Consider the following 17,099-nt stretch of genomic DNA (forward strand, 5'->3'; position numbering starts at 1 on the left):
TTAACCGTGTGCCACTCGGAAGCCTCGATCTTCCAAACGGGCTTGAGCGAGGGTGGAGAGGCGAGCGTTTGATGGGCTGGACATTGTTGGGGGTTTGGGGAGGCTGGTGCCCAGGTGGCAGAATCTTCACAGGCCGTGCGGCGTTGGCAATGTGATTTGACAGCAGGGCAGAGTAACACAAATCTCCTCAAACACTGAATGCCCAGGAATGGAGAGGGAAAGTTCCTGGAATTTCTGGGATGTCAGGCAGCACGGCATGGGTTCAATTCCAGCCTCAGGTCACTGTCTGTGTGGAGTCTGCACATTCTCCCCGTGTCTGCGTGGGTTTCCTCCGGGTGCTCCGGTTTCCTCCCACACTCCAAAGATGTGTAGGTTAGGTGTATTAGCTATGCTGAATTGTCCCTTAGTGCCCAAAGATGTGTAGGTTAGGTGTATTAGCTATGCTGAATTGTCCCTTAGTGCCCAAAGATGTGAAGGTTAGGTGGCGAGGGAGAATTTAGCACAGCCAATCCACCTAACCAGCACATCCTTCGGACTGTGGGAGGAAACGGGAACACCCAGTTTCCTCCGGGTGCTCCGGGGAGAACGTGCAAACTCCGCACAGACAGTGACCCAAGCCGGGAATCGAACCCGGATCCCTGGCGCTGTGAGGCAGCCGTGCTAACCACTGTGCCACCGTGCCACACTCGGGAGCCCGCTGCCCCTTTCCCAACAGGCCAGAGTTTGAAAGGTCGGGCTAAAGTTTGTGCTCCAGGTATCTCTGCACCCATCCTCTCTTTCCCCCCCCCCCCCCCCTCCCTCCCACCCTCTCTCCCTCACCAACCTTACTGAAGAAACAGATGACCCTGTTCAGGTGACAGTCTCCGCACAGATGCTGCCACAGTCGAATAGCTGGTCACCAGCTTGCTGACAGTCCCTGTGTACATCAGAACCTGGCAGTTCACACAAGCTGCTCTCCAGGGGTGACAGGGTCAGAAGCAGGGGCAGAGGGGAGAATTAACCGGTAACCGGATGCTAACCCATTGGATTATTTTCTGTTATCTAGCACACCCACTCGGACACAAGCCCGCTGATAAAATGCTTCCGGTACTCCTGATGACGCTACACCTGCTGTCTCAAGGTGTTTTGGCTCAACGGTAATGAAACATTCTCAATGTCAATGTTAAAAACACAGCTCAGTTTTATGCGAGTCATTCAGAGAGGAACTAGTTCCATAGAAACGTGAAGCAGGAGGAGGCCATTCGGCCCTTCCAGCCTGCTCCGCCATTCATTCTGATCATGGCTGATCATCCAATTCAATATCCTGATCCCCCCCTTCCCCCCATATCCCTCGATCCCTTCAGCCCCAAGATCTATATCTAATTTCTTCTTTGTGTCTCTGTCTATATGTGCCGTGTTTGTGAACCTACCTCCACTCACCTGATGAAGGGGCAGCGCTCCGAAAGCTCGTGATTCCAAATAAACCTGTTGGACTGTAACCTGGTGTTGTGAGACTTCTTGCTGTGTTCACCCCAGTCCAACGCCGGCATCTCCACATCATAATTTCTTCTTGAAATCACACAACGTTTTGGCCTCAACTACTTTCTGTGGGAGTGAATTCCACACATTCACCACCCTCTGGGTGAAGAAGTTTCTCCTCACCTCAGTTCTAAAAGGTTTACCCCTTATCCTCAAACAATGACCCCTAGTTCTGGACTCCCCCACCATTGGGAACATTCTTTCTGAATCTACCCTGTCTAATCCTGTTAGAATTTTATAAGTTTCTATGAGATCCCCTCTCACTCTTCTAAACTCCAGTGAATATAATCCTCACCGACTTAGTCTCTCCCCATATGACAGACCTGCCATCCCAGGAATCAGCCTGGTAAACCTTCGCTGTGCTCCCTCTATAGCAATGACATCCTTCCTCAGATAAGGACACCAAAACTGCACACAATACCTTCCCGATGACCTTTTGTGGTTCTGAAATACCGTACTCCTGCTCCACATGTTAACACTTCCCATGTGAACTGATTTGATTTGTTTCTGTCACATGTATTGGGAGTAAGAAGTTTAACAACACCAGGTTAAAGTCCAATAGGTTTATTTGGTAGCAAATGCCACTAGCTTTCGGAACAGGCTGTCCCTTTGTCAGGTGGAGGTGGAGAAATGCTCACAAACAGGGCATACAGAGACACAAACTCAATTTACAGAATAATGGTTGGAATGCAGTCTTTACAGATAATCAAGTCTTAAAGGTACAAACAATGTGAGTGGAGGGAGCATTAAGCACAGGTTAAAGAGATGTGTATTGTCTCCAGACAGGACAGTTAGTGAGATTTTGCAAGCCCAGGCAAGTCGTGGGGGTTACAGATAGTGTGACATGAACCCAAGATCCCGGTTGAGGCCGTCCTCATGTGTGCGGAACTTGGCTATCAGTCTCTGCTCAGCGACTCTGCGCTGTCGCATGTCGACAACGGATGAATGAACATCGCTCGACAATCACCAGGCAGGAGTGTTCTCTTCCTGTTGGGGAGCACTACAGCAGTCACGGGCATTCGGCCTCTGATCTTCGGGTAAGCGTTCTCCAAGGCGGCCTTCGCGACACACGACAGCGCAGAGTCGCTGAGCAGAGACTGATAGCCAAGTTCCGCACACATGAGGACGGCCTAAACCGGGATCTTGGGTTCATGTCACACTATCTGTAACCCCCACAGCTTGTCTGGACTTGCAGAATCTCACTAACTGTCCTGTCTGGAGACAATACACATCTCTTTAACCTGTGCTTAATGCTCCCTCCATTCACATTGTCTGTTCCTTTAAGACTTGATTATCTGTAAAGACTGCATTCCAATCATTATTCTGTAAATTGAGTTTGTGTCTCTGTATGCCCTGTTTGTGAGCATTTCTCCACCTCCACCTGACGAAGGGACAGCCTGTTCCGAAAGCTAGTGGCATTTGCTACCAAATAAACCTATTGGACTTTAACCTGGTGTTGTTAAACTTCTTACTGTGTTTACCCCAGTCCAACGCCGGCATCTCCACAACATGTATTGGGATACAGTGAAAAGTATTGTTTTTTGCACCTTACACAGACAAAGCATACCGTTCATAGAAGTACATAGGGGAGAAGGAAAGGAGAGGGTGCAGAATGTGGTGTTACAGTCATAGCTAGGGTGTAGAGAAAGATCAGCTTAATATAAGGTAGATTCACTCAAAAGTCTGACAGCAGCAGGGAAGAAGCTGTTCTTGAGTCGGTTGGTTCGTGATCTCAGACTTTTGTATCTTTTTCCCGACGGAAGAAGGTGGAAGAGAGAATGTCCGGGGTGCGTGGGGTCCTTAATTATGCCGGCTGCTTTGCCGAGGCAGCAGGAAGTCAATGGATGGGAGGCTGGTTTGCGTGATGGATTGGGCTACATTCACAACCTTTTGTAGTTTCTTGCGGTCTTGGGCAGAGCAGGAGCCCAGACCAAGCTGTGATACAACCAGAAAGAATGCTTTCTATGCTGCATCTGTAAAGGTTGGTGAGAGTCGTAGCTGACATGTCAAATTTCCTTAGCCTCCTGAGAAAGTAGAGGCGTTGGTGGGGCTTTCTTAACTATAGTGTCGGCATGGGGAGCTATTATGTTTTATCCGATATCTCAGTTTCTGAAATCTATCCGATTTATATTTGAATGAATTGATAGAGCTTCCAGAGACTCCCTCAGGATTCCTATCCCGCGATAATGAATTGTTTTCATTGGCTTGTGGTTCATTGCAATGTCAGGATTAAACCCTTTAGTTGGATTTTGCAGGGACCTGAAGCCGTACTTCTGTTCCGAGGTGAAAGAGTGTTACTCCTTCGTCAGAGTCTGCAAGGATTCAGAATATGAGGTAAACCTCAGACCATCGCTCCAATGCGAACCCTTCTAATCAGAATGAGACATCAGTGGCCATCAGTGTAATCTGAACAAAGGAAATGGGCTTTCCCTCTCTGAGTGAGAGCAACTCAGCTAGTCCCACTCTGCCAACCTACGTAAAAACATAGATAACAGGAGCAGGAGGAGGCCATTCAGCCCTTCCAGCCTGCCCCGCCATTCAATATGATCATGGCTGATCATCAAATTCAAAATCCTGATCCCTCCTTCCCCCGCATAGCTTCAATCCCCATTCACTGTCCTCCCCGTGTCTGCGCGGGTTTCCTCCGGGTGCTCCGGTTTCCTCCCACACTCTGAAAGACGTGCTGGTTAGGGTGCATTGGCCGTGCTAAATTCTCCCTCAGTGCAACCCGGACAGGCGCCGGAGTGTGGCGACAAGGGGATTTTCACAGTAACTTCATTGCAGTGTTAATATAAGCCCACTTGTGACACTAATAAATAAACACACACCCTCAGGCACTGCACTCCATAATTCCAAGCACTCGCATTTTGCTCTGGTTATTTCACCAGTCACCTTTGACCTGTGCCCTCCTGTACAGATTCCCCCAATCTGCTCGATCCTGGCTCCCTCATGATTTTGAACCTCGATCAAACCTCCTCTCAATCTTCAGTAAGCTCCTCAGTAAGGAGCACAGCCTGAGCTTCTCCCATCTATCCATCTAACCAAAGTCTCTCATCCCCGGGACCACCCTGGTGAATCTTTTCTGCATCCTCCCTAAGGTCTCTATCCTTCCTCACATGTGGTGCCCACACTGCTTGCACTGATCTCTGACTTGCTTTGATTTAATTTATTATTGTCACATGTATTGAGATACAGTGAAAAGTATTGTTTCTTGCACGCTATACAAAGCATACCGTTCATCGAGAAGGAAAGGAGAGAGTGCAGAATGTAGTGTTACAGTCATAGCTAGGGTGTAGAGAAAGATCAACTTAATGCGAGGTAGGTCCATTCAAAAGTCTGACAGCAGCAGGGAAGAAGCTGTTCGTGAGTCGGTTGGTACGTGACCTCAGACTTTTTCCCGACGGAAGAAGGTGGAAGAGAGAATGTCCAGGTCCTTAATTATGCTGGCTGCTTTGCCGAGGCAGCAGGAAGTGTAGACAGAATCAATGGATGGGAGGCTGGTTTGTGTGATGGACTGGGCTACATTCACAACCCTTTATCGTTCCTTACGGCCTTGGGCAGAGCAGGAGCCCAGACCAAGCTGTGATACAATCAGAAAGAATACTTTCTATGGTGCATCTGTAAAAGTTGGTGAGAGTCCTTTCCTTCTCCCCTATGTACTCTATGAATGGTATGCTTTGTCTGTATTCCGCGCAAGAAGTAATACTTTTCACTGTATCCCAATACGCGTGATAATAGATCACACAACACCAGGTTCAAGTCCAACAGGTTTATTTGGAATCACGAGCTTTCGGAGAGCTGCCCCTTCATCAGGTGAGTGGAGTGGAGTGGAGTCCATTCATCTGGTGAAGGAGCAGCGCTCCGAAAGCTCGTGATTCCAAATAAACCTGTTGGACTTGAACCTGGTGTTGTGAGACTTCTCACTGTGCCCACCCCAGTCCAACGCCAGCAACTCACATCAATCATAAATCAAATCAAATCTAAGATGGCAGGGTTGGCAGAATAAGGTGGTTAAGAAGCCAGAGGGATATTTGCTATTATTAGCTAAGGCATTGAATACAAGAGCAGGGAAACATTGAAACATAAGAAACCAGAAGCAGGAGGAGGCCATTCGGCCCTTCCAGCCTGCTCCACCATTCATTTTGATCATGGCTGATCATCAAATTCAATATCCTGATCCCTCCCCTTCCCCCCATATCCCTCGATCCCTTTAGCCCCAAGAGCGAAATCTAATTTCTTCTTGAAATCACACAACGTTTTGGCCTCAACTACTTTCTGTGGGAGTGAATTCCACCACCCTGTGGGTGAAGAAGTTTCTCCTCACCTCAGTTCTAAAAGGTTTACCCCTTACCCTCAAACTATGACCCCGAGTTCTGGACACTCCCACCATCAGGAACATTCTTTCTGAATCTCCCTGGCGAGGGAAGTTCTGCTGGAATTGGGTGAGGTGCTGGTTAGGCCACAACTGGCCACATCCAGCATCCAGCTTCAAGACCCACTCCAGGACTTGGCGGTGGGGGATGGCAAGTTTATAATGTGGCCAAACAGCTGGTGAGACCTTGCAACACGTGCCAGTGGCAGGAGGTAAAAGTGGCAGAGACTCTGGGTCAGTCGCGTGTCTTGCTAAACGTGATGTCCACTTGGGGCCTGCTGTCGGTCGAGGAAGAGGATGGAGACGTGGGGTGGTTCTTTCTAGAACCGCAAAGCAAATTCATCCAGGCGCTGACAAAGAACAAAGACAATTCCAGCACAGGAACAGGCCCTTCGGCCCTCCAAGCCTGCACCGACCATGCTGCCCGACTGAACTAAAACCCCCTACCCTTCCGGGGACCAGATCCCTCTATTCCCATCCTATTCATGTACTTGTCAAGATGCCCCTTAAAAGTCACTATCGTATCCGCTTCCACTACCTCTCCCGGCAACAAGTTCCAGGCACCCACCACCCTCTGTGTAAAAAATCTGCCTCGTACATCTCTTTTAAACCTTGCCCCTCGCACCTTAAACCTGTGCCCCCTAGTAACTGACTCTTCCACCCTGGGAAAAAGCTTCTGACTATCCACTCTGTCCATGCCCCTCATAATCTTGTAGACTTCTATCAGGTCGCCCCTCAACCTCTGTCGCTCCAGTGAGAACAAACCAAGTTTCTCCAACTTCTCCTCATAGCTAATGTCCTCCATACCAGGCAACATCCTGGTAAATCTTTTCTGTACCCTCTCCAAAGCCTCCACATCCTTCTGGTAGTGTGGCGACCAGAATTGAACACTATATTCCAAGAGCGGCCTAACTAAGGTTCCATAAAGCTGCAACATGACTTGCCAATTTTTAAACTCAATACCCCGGCCGATGAAGGCAAGCATGCCGTATGCCTTCTTGACTACCTTCTCCACCTGCATTGCCACTTTCAGTGACCTGTGTACCTGTACGCCCAGATCCCTCTGCCTATCAATACTCTTAAGAGTTCTGCCATTTACTGTATATTTCCTATCTGTAATAGACCTTCCAAAATGCATTACCTCACATTTGTCTGGATTAAACTCCATCTGCCATCTCTCCGCCCAAGTCTCCAACTGACGTGAGGAGAGGGTTGAAAACTCTGCAGAGGGAATGGGGAAGGGGTGTGCCTCTGATGTCTAGACTCGCGGCGTGCGGTCTGGTCAGGTGAGCTCGCGTTTTCAGAGTCTGCTTATGCCAACAGACACGTGCCTACGAGCCCAGTGTGTGGGTCGGATCTCGTGTTCAGCCGAGCGAGGAAAAGTATCGGGCTGTGGATCGTCTGAAGGATTATTTCAATAAGAAAAATGTCCCAGGTAGGCCACGCCTGAACACACGAGTTCCAGTGAACCAGAGACTGGGAACCACCTCTGACTCAATTCACATCCGGAACAGAGGTGGGGGGGGAGGGGGAGCTAATGACACCAAGGCAAAAATAAGTCAATGTCAACCAACCCAAACAAAGCCACAATGCTCCAATGCTTTAACCTAGCCCATCGCTGCTCCAGGTGGTGGCGTGCTGGTGCTATCACCACAGTACTAAACCTAAGGCTTAGTCTAATGATCTGGAGGCATGGGTTAAAATTCTGCCCTCCCCCCCCACCGAACTTACAAACACACAGATTAGGGACAGGGTAGGCCACTCGGCCCCTCAGGCCTGCTCCCCCATTGAATAAGTTTAAAGTTAATTTATTAGTCACCTGTAGGCTTACGTCAACACTGGACTGAAGTTACTGCGAAAAGCTCATGGGCTGTTCTGATTGCAACCTCGATCCTGCCAACCCCCGATAACCTTTCACCCCAATAACCTTTCACCCCACTCGTTAACCAATAATCTCTCTCGCTCTACCTTAAAAATATTCAAAGTCTCTGCACCCACTGCCTTTTGAGGGGGAGACCCTCTGAGCGAAAAAGATTCTCCCCATCTCCATCTTAAATCGATGACCCCTTACTTTTAAACACCGGGTTCAATTCCCGGCCTCGGGTCACCGTCTGTGTGGAGTCTGCACATTCTCCCCGTGTCTGCGTGGGTTTCCTCTGGGTGCTTCGGCTTTCTCCCACAGTCTGGGGGGGGATTGGCCGTGCTAAATTGTCCCTTCGTGTCCAAAGATGTGCACGTTAGGGGGATTGGCCATGGTAAATTCTCTTAGTGTCAGGGGGATTAGCAGGATAAATACATGGGGTTATGGGAATAGGGCCTGGATGGGATTGTGGTCGGTGCAGACTCGATGGGCCGAATGGCCTCCTTCTCCAGCGCTGGGCTTCTAGGATTCCATGAGTCTCAGGTTAAGAGGCCGGATTGAGGTGAAGAGGAATTTATTCATCCAGAAGGTGGTGAATCCGTGGAATTCTCTATCCCAGAGGGGGAACAAAGAACAAAGAAAATTACAGCACAGAAACAGGCCCTTCGGCCCTCCAAGCCTGCACCGACCATGCTGCCCGACTGAACGAAAACTCCCTACCCTTCCGGGGACCATATCCCTCTATTCCCATCCTATTCCTGTATTTGTCCAGATGTCCCTTAAAAGTCACCACCGTATCTGCTTCCACTCCCTCCCCCGGCAGCGAGCTCCAGGCACCCACCACCCTCGGGGTAAAGGTGGAGGATGTTTCTTATTCAATCGTGGGATGTGGGTGCCACTGGCGAGACCCAGCATTTATTGCCCATCCCTAATTGCCCCTTGAGAAGGTGGTGGGTGAGCCACCACCTTGAACCCACTGCAGTCCCTGGGGTGTAGGTACACCCACAGCGCTGTCAGGGAGGATTTTGACCCAGCGACAGTGAGCTTTCTGCTGAGTGTCTCCTGAGTTTTCTCAGTTTGCTTGTCACCGTGCCACTCCCTCCACACATCAAGCTAAAAAACATCAGTGGCTTTTTACAGGGATGATCTGTTTAGGGGCCAGAGTGTTTAAAACCTCCCATACTTTTGTTGTCTATCTGTGGGTGACTCAGATCCATAAGATGTAGGAATGGGAGGAGGCCACTCGGCCCTTCGAGTCTGCTCCGCCATTCATTACGATCATGGTTGATCATCCAACTCAATAGCCTAATCCCTCCTTTCCACCCCCCCCACTAACCTCTTGATCTCTTTAGCCCCCAAGTGCTATATCTAACTGCCTCCTGACAACATTCAGGGTGGGATTTTCCAGCCGCACTCGTCCCAAGGCCAGAAAATCCCTCCCGAGATCAACCAGCCATTGCATGGCCCATGTCTCACCCGCTACCATTCCCGGGGCAGGACGGGAAAATTCCACCAGCAATGTTTTGGTATCTACTGCTTCCTGTGGTAATGAATTCCACACATTCACCACCCTCTGGGTGAAGAAATGTCTCCTCACCTCTGTCCTAAATGGTCTACCCTGAATCCTCAGACTGTGACCCCTGGTCCTGGACTCCCCCCACCATCGGGAACATCCTCCCTGCATCTACCCTGTCTCGTCCTGTTAGAATTTTATAGCTTTCTATGAGATTCCGCCTCCCCCTCCACCCCCCCATTCTTCTGACCTCTAGTCAATGCAATCCTAACTGACTCAATCTCTCCCCTTACCTCAGTCCCGCCATCACTAGGCCATTCGGCCCATCGAGTCTGCTCTGCCATTCAATGAGATCGTGACTGGTCTGATGTGATAATCTTCAAACTCCCACTTTCACGCCTTATCCCCATAACCCTCGATGTTTAAAAAATGATTTGTTCATGGGCGTCTCTGGCTGGCCAGCATTTATAGCCCATCCCTAGTTACCCTTGGAGGGCAGTTGAAAATCAACCCCATTGCTGTGGCTCTGGAGTCACATGTAGGCCAGACCGGGTAAGGACGGCAGATTTCCTTCCCTAAAGGAACCAGATGGGTTTTTCCGACAATCGACAATGGTTTCATGGTCATCAGTAGATTCTTAATTCCAGATTTTTTAAATTGAATTCAAATTCCACCATCTGCCGTGGCGGGATTCGAACCCGTGTCCCCAGAACATGAGCTGAGTTTCTGGATTAATAGTCTAGTGATAATACCACTAGGCCATCGCCTCCCCACACTGATTCCCTGACTGATGATGACTTGTTTAACCTGGAGCTCTGTTTCCTACCACCCAGGCATACAAATTGAGAGGACTATGCCCCTACTCACCAGATACTACCTGGACATCAATGGCCGTCTCACTCCGAACTTTGTCTATTACGTGCTTCCCAGAAGACATTTTGTCAATCCCCCACGACCCAGAGATATCTCGGTGAGTGTGGTCTTCCCTGGAACTGGAGTGCTGGGATCTGGGCTGACGCAGACCGCTCGATCCTCTCTCAGCCCAGAGCGGGCCATGTGCAATTGGAGTTCCTCAGACATTCCGGTGCCCCAGTGCGCTTCCGATTGTTAGCTTGGAGTTGTTAATGGTGACTATCCGCAGGCTTTGGACTGGGGGTGGGTGGAAAATAGAATCATAGAAGATAGGAGCAGGAGGAGGCCATTCAGCCCTTCCAGCCTGCTCCGCCATTCATTATGATCATGGCTGATCATTGAATTCAATATTCTGATCCTCCCCTTCTGTAAAAGTTGGTGAGAGCCGTAGCGGACATACCAAATTTCCTTAGTCTTCTGAGAAAGTAGAGACGTTTAGGCATATGAACGGAGTGGGAATGGAGGGATACAAAAGAATGGTCTAGTTTGGACCAGGGAGCGGCACGGGCTTGGAGGGCCGAAGGGCCTGTTCCTGTGCTGTATTGTTCTTTGTGCTTCTTTGTTCTTTGTAGTGGCCTTTCTTAACTATAGCGAGGGAGTGGAGGACCCAGGGCAAGTTGTTGGTGACCTGGACACCTAGACACTCAAAGAAAGTCATAGAAACCTGATGTTTTCTCATGTAGGTGATCTTAGGGAGGGTTAGCCCGCTGACGATACACGTGAAGACATTTGGTGGCTGGATTACCTCTCTACGACAGAAACCACAAGAAATGTTTGAGGATCTTCTTCGCCAGAAAGAGAACTTTATTAGGGACTATTTCTTCACTGCGGAATACAACGGGTAAGTGTACAGGAATCAGGGAACGGAATCCAGACTGGATGATGCGTACAGAGCAGCACGGGTTCACTGCTCCCTCCCAGCGCCAGGGACCCGGGTTCACTGCTGCCTCACAGCGCCAGGGACCCGGGTTCACTGCTGCCTCCCAGCGCCAGGGACCCGGGTTCACTGCTGCCTCCCAGCGCCAGGGACCCGGCGTCACTGCTCCCTCCCAGCGCCAGGGACCCGGCGTCACTGCTCCCTCCCAGCGCCAGGGACCCGGGTTCACTGCTCCCTCCCAGCGCCAGGGACCCGGCGTCACTGCTCCCTCCCAGCGCCAGGGACCCGGGTTCACTGCTGTCTCACAGTGCCAGGGACCCGGGTTCACTGCTGCCTCACAGCGCCAGGGACCCGGGTTCACTGCTCCCTCACAGCGCCAGGGACCCGGTGTCACTGCTCCCTCACAGCGCCAGGGACCCGGGTTCACTGCTCCCTCACAGCGCCAGGGACCCGGTGTCACTGCTCCCTCACAGCGCCAGGGACCCGGGTTCACTGCTGCCTCCCAGCGCCAGGGACCCGGCGTCACTGCTCCCTCCCAGCGCCAGGGACCCGGGTTCACTGCTCCCTCACAGCGCCAGGGACCCGGGTTCACTGCTCCCTCACAGCGCCAGGGACCCGGGTTCACTGCTCCCTCCCAGCGCCAGGGACCCGGGTTCACTGCTGCCTCACAGCGCCAGGGACCCGGGTTCACTGCTGCCTCACAGTGCCAGGGACCCGGGTTCACTGCTGCCTCACAGCGCCAGGGACCCGGGTTCACTGCTGCCTCACAGCGCCAGGGACCCGGGTTCACTGCTGCCTCACAGCGCCAGGGACCCGGGTTCACTGCTCCCTCACAGCGCCAGGGACCCGGGTTCACTGCTGCCTCACAGCGCCAGGGACCCGGGTTCACTGCTCCCTCACAGCGCCAGGGGCCCGGGTTCACTGCTCCCTCACAGCGCCAGGGACCCGGGTTCACTGCTGCCTCACAGCGCCAGGGACCCGGGTTCACTGCTCCCTCACAGCGCCAGGGACCCGGGTTCACTGCTCCCTCACAGCGCCAGGGACCCGGGTTCACTGCTCCCTCACAGCGCCAGGGACCCGGGTTCACTGCTGCCTCACAGCGCCAGGGACCCGGGTTCACTGCTCCCTCACAGCGCCAGGGACCCGGGTTCACTGCTGCCTCACAGCGCCAGGGACCCGGGTTCACTGCTGCCTCACAGTGCCAGGGACCCGGGTTCACTGCTGCCTCACAGCGCCAGGGACCCGGGTTCACTGCTGCCTCACAGCGCCAGGGACCCGGGTTCCATTCCCGGCTCAGCTCACTGTCTGTGCGGAGTCTGCACGTTCTCCCCGTGTCTGCAATGGACTAGTTCCGGAATCCTTTCTGTCACCGACACCCCCGCACCTCGACTTACCCTCAGTCCAATCAAACTCATCCCTGGGATGGGGACAGGGGTGGGGAGAGGGGGGCGGGGGGAGAGGGGGAGGGAGGTTATTAGTGGCAAGGCTGGCATCGGTTACCCATCCCTCGTGACACTGAGCCCGTGGTGATGAGCCCTGTAGATGCCCAATACCAAACCTGCTGTGTCTGTCACACACAGACAGGGATAAAAAAATTCCCAAATTCTCAGCGTGTTTTCGAGGGATCTGAATTCCAGTTCAGCGTTCCGTATCTGAACATTTTCTTAAGTCTTTTGAGGGCTGTTATTGGACTGGACCAGTGTTCTTTGCCATCATTAATTGCCTCCTGAACTGAGTGTCTTGCTCGGCCATTTCAGAGGGCAGTTGCCAATTGCTGTGGCTCTGGAGTCGCACGTTGGCCAGACCGGGTAAGGATGGCAGATTTCCTTCCCTAAACGGGGGGAAGGTGCCATTGCGCGATCATCCCCCATGTAAGGGCAGGTCATTCCCGTTATCTCCCCCCTGTCTGAGGGCTGTTGCCCTCCCCACATCTCCTAACCTGGGGGCAGGGGTTGGGCGGGGGTGCAGGGGTTGGGCGGGGGGTGCAGGGGTTGGGCGGGGGGTGCAGGGGTTGGGCGGGGGTGCAGGGGTTGGGCGGGGGTGCAGGGGTTGGGCGGGGGTGCAGGGGTTGGGCGGGGGGTGCAGGGGTTGGGCGGGGGTGCAGGGGTTGGGCGGGGGGTGCAGGGGTTGGGCGGGGGTGCAGGGGTTGGGCGGGGGTGCAGGGGTTGGGCGGGGGTGCAGGGGTTGGGCGGGGGTGCAGGGGTTGGGCGGGGGTGCAGGGGTTGGGCGGGGGGTGCAGGGGTTGGGCGGAGGTGCAGGGGTTGGGCGGGGGGTGCAGGGGTTGGGCGGGGGTGCAGGGGTTGGGCGGGGGTGCAGGGGTTGGGCGGGGGTGCAGGGGTTGGGCGGGGGTGCAGGGGTTGGGCGGGGGTGCAGGGGTTGGGCGGGGGGTGCAGGGGTTGGGCGGAGGTGCAGGGGTTGGGCGGGGGGTGCAGGGGTTGGGCGGGGGGTGCAGGGGTTGGGCGGGGGGTGCAGGGGTTGGGCGGGGGTGCAGGGGTTGGGCGAGGGGAGGTTGACACTTATCGAGCAGATTCCCAATTGGCCGCTGATCGATAATTCTCTTTTTCCCCTCTGTGTCTGGGCTGCTGATATCCCTCTTTAGGCCTCTGACAATCCTTGGTCGACACAATGAAATCTGGTACTTGGACAGTGGTTTTGTACCCAGGTGTTTAGGCCGCCGCAGGTACTTGCAGTAGCAGCATGATATCCTCGAGTCACGCCAATGCTGCCCGGGATGCCAACCATCGGAGGAGAGACTCTGGCAGAATCAACAGTTACCCGTCCGATTGCTTGGTGCTTTGTAAACCTCACCCTCTCTCTCTTTCTCTCTTCCTCTCTCCTTCTCTCTCACTCTCTTTCTCTCTCTCTTTCTCTCTCTCTCTCACTCCTTCTCTTCACTGCAAGCCCACTCTGTCTGTTATGGTTGTTTGATTTCTCCCAGGCACGGGGAGAACGTGCAAACTCCACACAGACAGTCACCCAATGCTGGAACTGAACCCTGGTCCCTGGCTCTGTGAGGCAGCAGCGCTAACCCACCCGTGCCATCCTCATAACCCTCATACCCCTCGTAATCTTACACGCCTCAGTGATGTACCCCCTCAGTCTTCTCTGCTCCAGGGAAAACAATCCAAGCCCATCCATTTTCTCCTTATAACTCAAATGTTCCGTCCCAGGCAACATCCTGGTGAATCTCCTCTGCACCCCCTCTCGTGCAATCACATCCTTCCGATAGCGAGGTGACCGGAACTGCACACAGCTGTGGCCTCACCAACACTCTGTACAACTCCAACATTACCTCACCTGAGAAGGAATCACTCTCTGCCCTCAAGGTCATTTAAGGGTCAACCACCTTGCTGAGAACCAGGTAACGATGACACATTTCCTTTCCTAAAGGGGACATTAGTAAACTAGATGGGATTTTATGACAATCGATAGTTTTTCATTTGACTTTTATTTTATTGAATTCAAACCTGACCATCTGCCATGGTGGGATTTAAACCAGGGTCCCCAGAGCATCACTCTGGCTCTCTGGATTACTAATCCAATGACCGTACAACTGCCTCTTCACCACATTCCCCACCGCCCCCCTCTCCCACCCCCTCCCCCTCCCGGAAAGAGAAGATTTTGGTGGCCTAAGTTGTTGGAGTTTGTCATAGAATCTCTACAGATAGAGGCCATTCAGCCCATCGTGTGTTCTGTCAATTGGGCAGCACCTTACTGAGCAATGCTGAGTGCGCTATACTAACAACCAATTGGAGATAATCACTCGCGATGGAAACTAGAAGCAGCATACATTCACAGGCAGGGATCCACTCTCTGTCAGCAAAAAGAAGACGTCCATGCCTTGAGCCTCTTTTTGAATTATCTGGAGGCTTGGGGAGCCTTTAGTTTCCCATTGCTTTCTTCATAGAAACTAGAAGCAGGAGGAGGCCATTCGGCCCTTCCAGCCTGCTCCACCATTCATTCTGATCCTGGCTGATCATCCAATTCACTATCCTGATCCCCCCCCCTTCCCCCCATATCCCTCGATCCCTTCAGCCCCAAGAGCGAAATCTAATTTCTTCCTGAAATCTCACAACGTTTTGGCCTCAACTACTTTCTGTGGGAGTGAATTCCACACATTCACCACCCTGTGGGTGAAGAAATTTCTCCTCACCTCAGTTCTGAAAGGTTTACCCCTTATCCTCAAACTATGACCCCTAGTTCTGGACTCCCCCCCCCCGCCCCCATCGGGAACATTCTTTCTGAATCTACCCTGTCTAATCCTGTTAGAATTTTATAAGTTTGAGAGGCAGAGTGGAACGTCAAGAAAACTGAACAATATAACTGCTAGCACCCTCATTGGAAAAAGAGGCTAGTTTCCATTCAACAGCCAGGCAGATGAGGCCCATTCCAACTTACGTTTAGCACCATGGCAGGTTGTAGGCAGTGGTTAGCGCTGCTGCCTCACATCGCCAGGGACCCGGGTTCAATTCCCGGTGACACAGTGGTTAGCGCTGCTGCCTCACATCGCCAGGGACCCGGGTTCAATTCCCGGCTTGGGTCACTGTCTGTGTGGAGTCTGCACATTCTCCCCGTGTCTGCGTGGGTTTCCTCCCATAGTCTGAAAGACGTGCTGGTTAGGGTGCATTGGCCATGCTAAATTCTCCCTCAGTGTAACCCAGAACAGCGTCAGAGTGTGGCGACCAATCATTGACTCTGTCTACACTTCCCACTGCCTTGGAAAAGCAGCCAGCATAATCAAGGACCCCACGCACCCCGGACATTCTCTCTTCCACTTGGGAAAAAGATACAAAAGTCTGAGGTCACGCACCAACCGACTCAAGAACAGCTTCTTCCCTGCTGCTGTCAGACTTTTGAATGGACCTACCTCGCATTAAGTTGATCTTTCTCTACACCCTAGCTGTGACTGTAACACTACATTCTGCACTCTCTCCTTTCCTTCTCTATGAATGGTATGCTTTGTCTGTACAGTGCTCAAGAAACAATACTTTGTACCAATACACGCGACAATAATAAATCGAATCCAATCAAACTCGGGGATTTTCAGAGTAACTTCATTGCAATGTTAATGTAAGCCTTCTCGTGACTAATAAATAAACTTTATAAACACAGTTTTGTGTCTTTGCGGAACCAGGAAAATATGTTTTTCTCTCTTGGTCATCGGAGCTGTATTGTGTTGTAACTATTAGCTGGATTTGACTTGTAGATTTATTAAATTGTTTGTTGTTTGGGAACCTGGGTATATTTTGAACAATAAAGATAATTTCAGATTAACAGCTGTGTTCAGTAATCAGTATACTCACTGCCAGTGTGTATATTAGTCTTTCTTGTGTGTTTTTCTTTCCTTTGACTTTAATAAACGCCCTTTAAGAATTGTTTATACACTGTGGCCAATCCTCACTGTGTTGTACACAGTTCCTCATATTATTCCAAACATATACTCCACGAAGAACCAGTGTTTCAAGTTACCCTCTGGGGTTCTCACACACTCTCGCAGGTAACACCAGTGAGATTCTAGATAAGATACAGATTGATATAGGTAAGGGTAGATGTGAAGTACCTCAGGTTTTGCGGGATGTGGGCGTCTCTGGCTGGCCAGCATTTATTGCCCATCCCTAGTTGCCCTTGGAGGGCAGTTGAGAGTCAACCACATTGCTGTGGCCCTGGAGTCACATGTAGGCCAGACCGGGTAAGGATGGCAGATTTCCTTCCCTAAAGGAACCAGGTGGGTTTTTCCGACAATGATTTCTTCTTAATTCCAGATATTATTTTTTATTGAATTCAAATTCCACCATGTGCCGTGGTGGGATTCGAACCCGGGTCCCCAGAACATGAGCTGAGTTTCTGGGTTAATAATCTAGCGATAATACCACTGGGCCATCGCCTCCTCATCGATCCGACTCCGCCATTCAGTACAATCACGGTGTGTTTGCAAATCCTCCGTGGTGGAGAATTCCAAAGATTCACAACCCCTGGGGGTGAAGACATTTCTCCTTGTCTCAATCCCAAGCGACCGGTCCTCTTATCCAGAGACAGTGAGCCTCCT

General features: G+C 51.8%; 1 protein-coding gene across 1 annotated transcript; it reads left to right on the plus strand.

Moving 5' to 3' along the window:
- The first annotated feature begins 1,049 nt into the window (after positions 1–1,049).
- On the plus strand, positions 1,050–13,980 carry LOC144487661 (heme-binding protein 2-like). Its single transcript, XM_078205744.1, has 6 exons — positions 1,050–1,136; positions 3,774–3,852; positions 7,214–7,325; positions 10,098–10,234; positions 10,860–11,017; positions 13,653–13,980. Exons 1-6 carry the CDS (start codon positions 1,078–1,080, stop codon positions 13,744–13,746), a joined length of 639 nt encoding a protein of 212 aa, XP_078061870.1. The 5' UTR covers positions 1,050–1,077; the 3' UTR covers positions 13,747–13,980.
- The last annotated feature ends 3,119 nt before the right edge of the window (positions 13,981–17,099 follow it).

Source organism: Mustelus asterias, unplaced genomic scaffold, assembly GCF_964213995.1.
Source record: "Mustelus asterias unplaced genomic scaffold, sMusAst1.hap1.1 HAP1_SCAFFOLD_957, whole genome shotgun sequence".
Classification (NCBI taxonomy): Eukaryota; Metazoa; Chordata; class Chondrichthyes; order Carcharhiniformes; family Triakidae; genus Mustelus; species Mustelus asterias.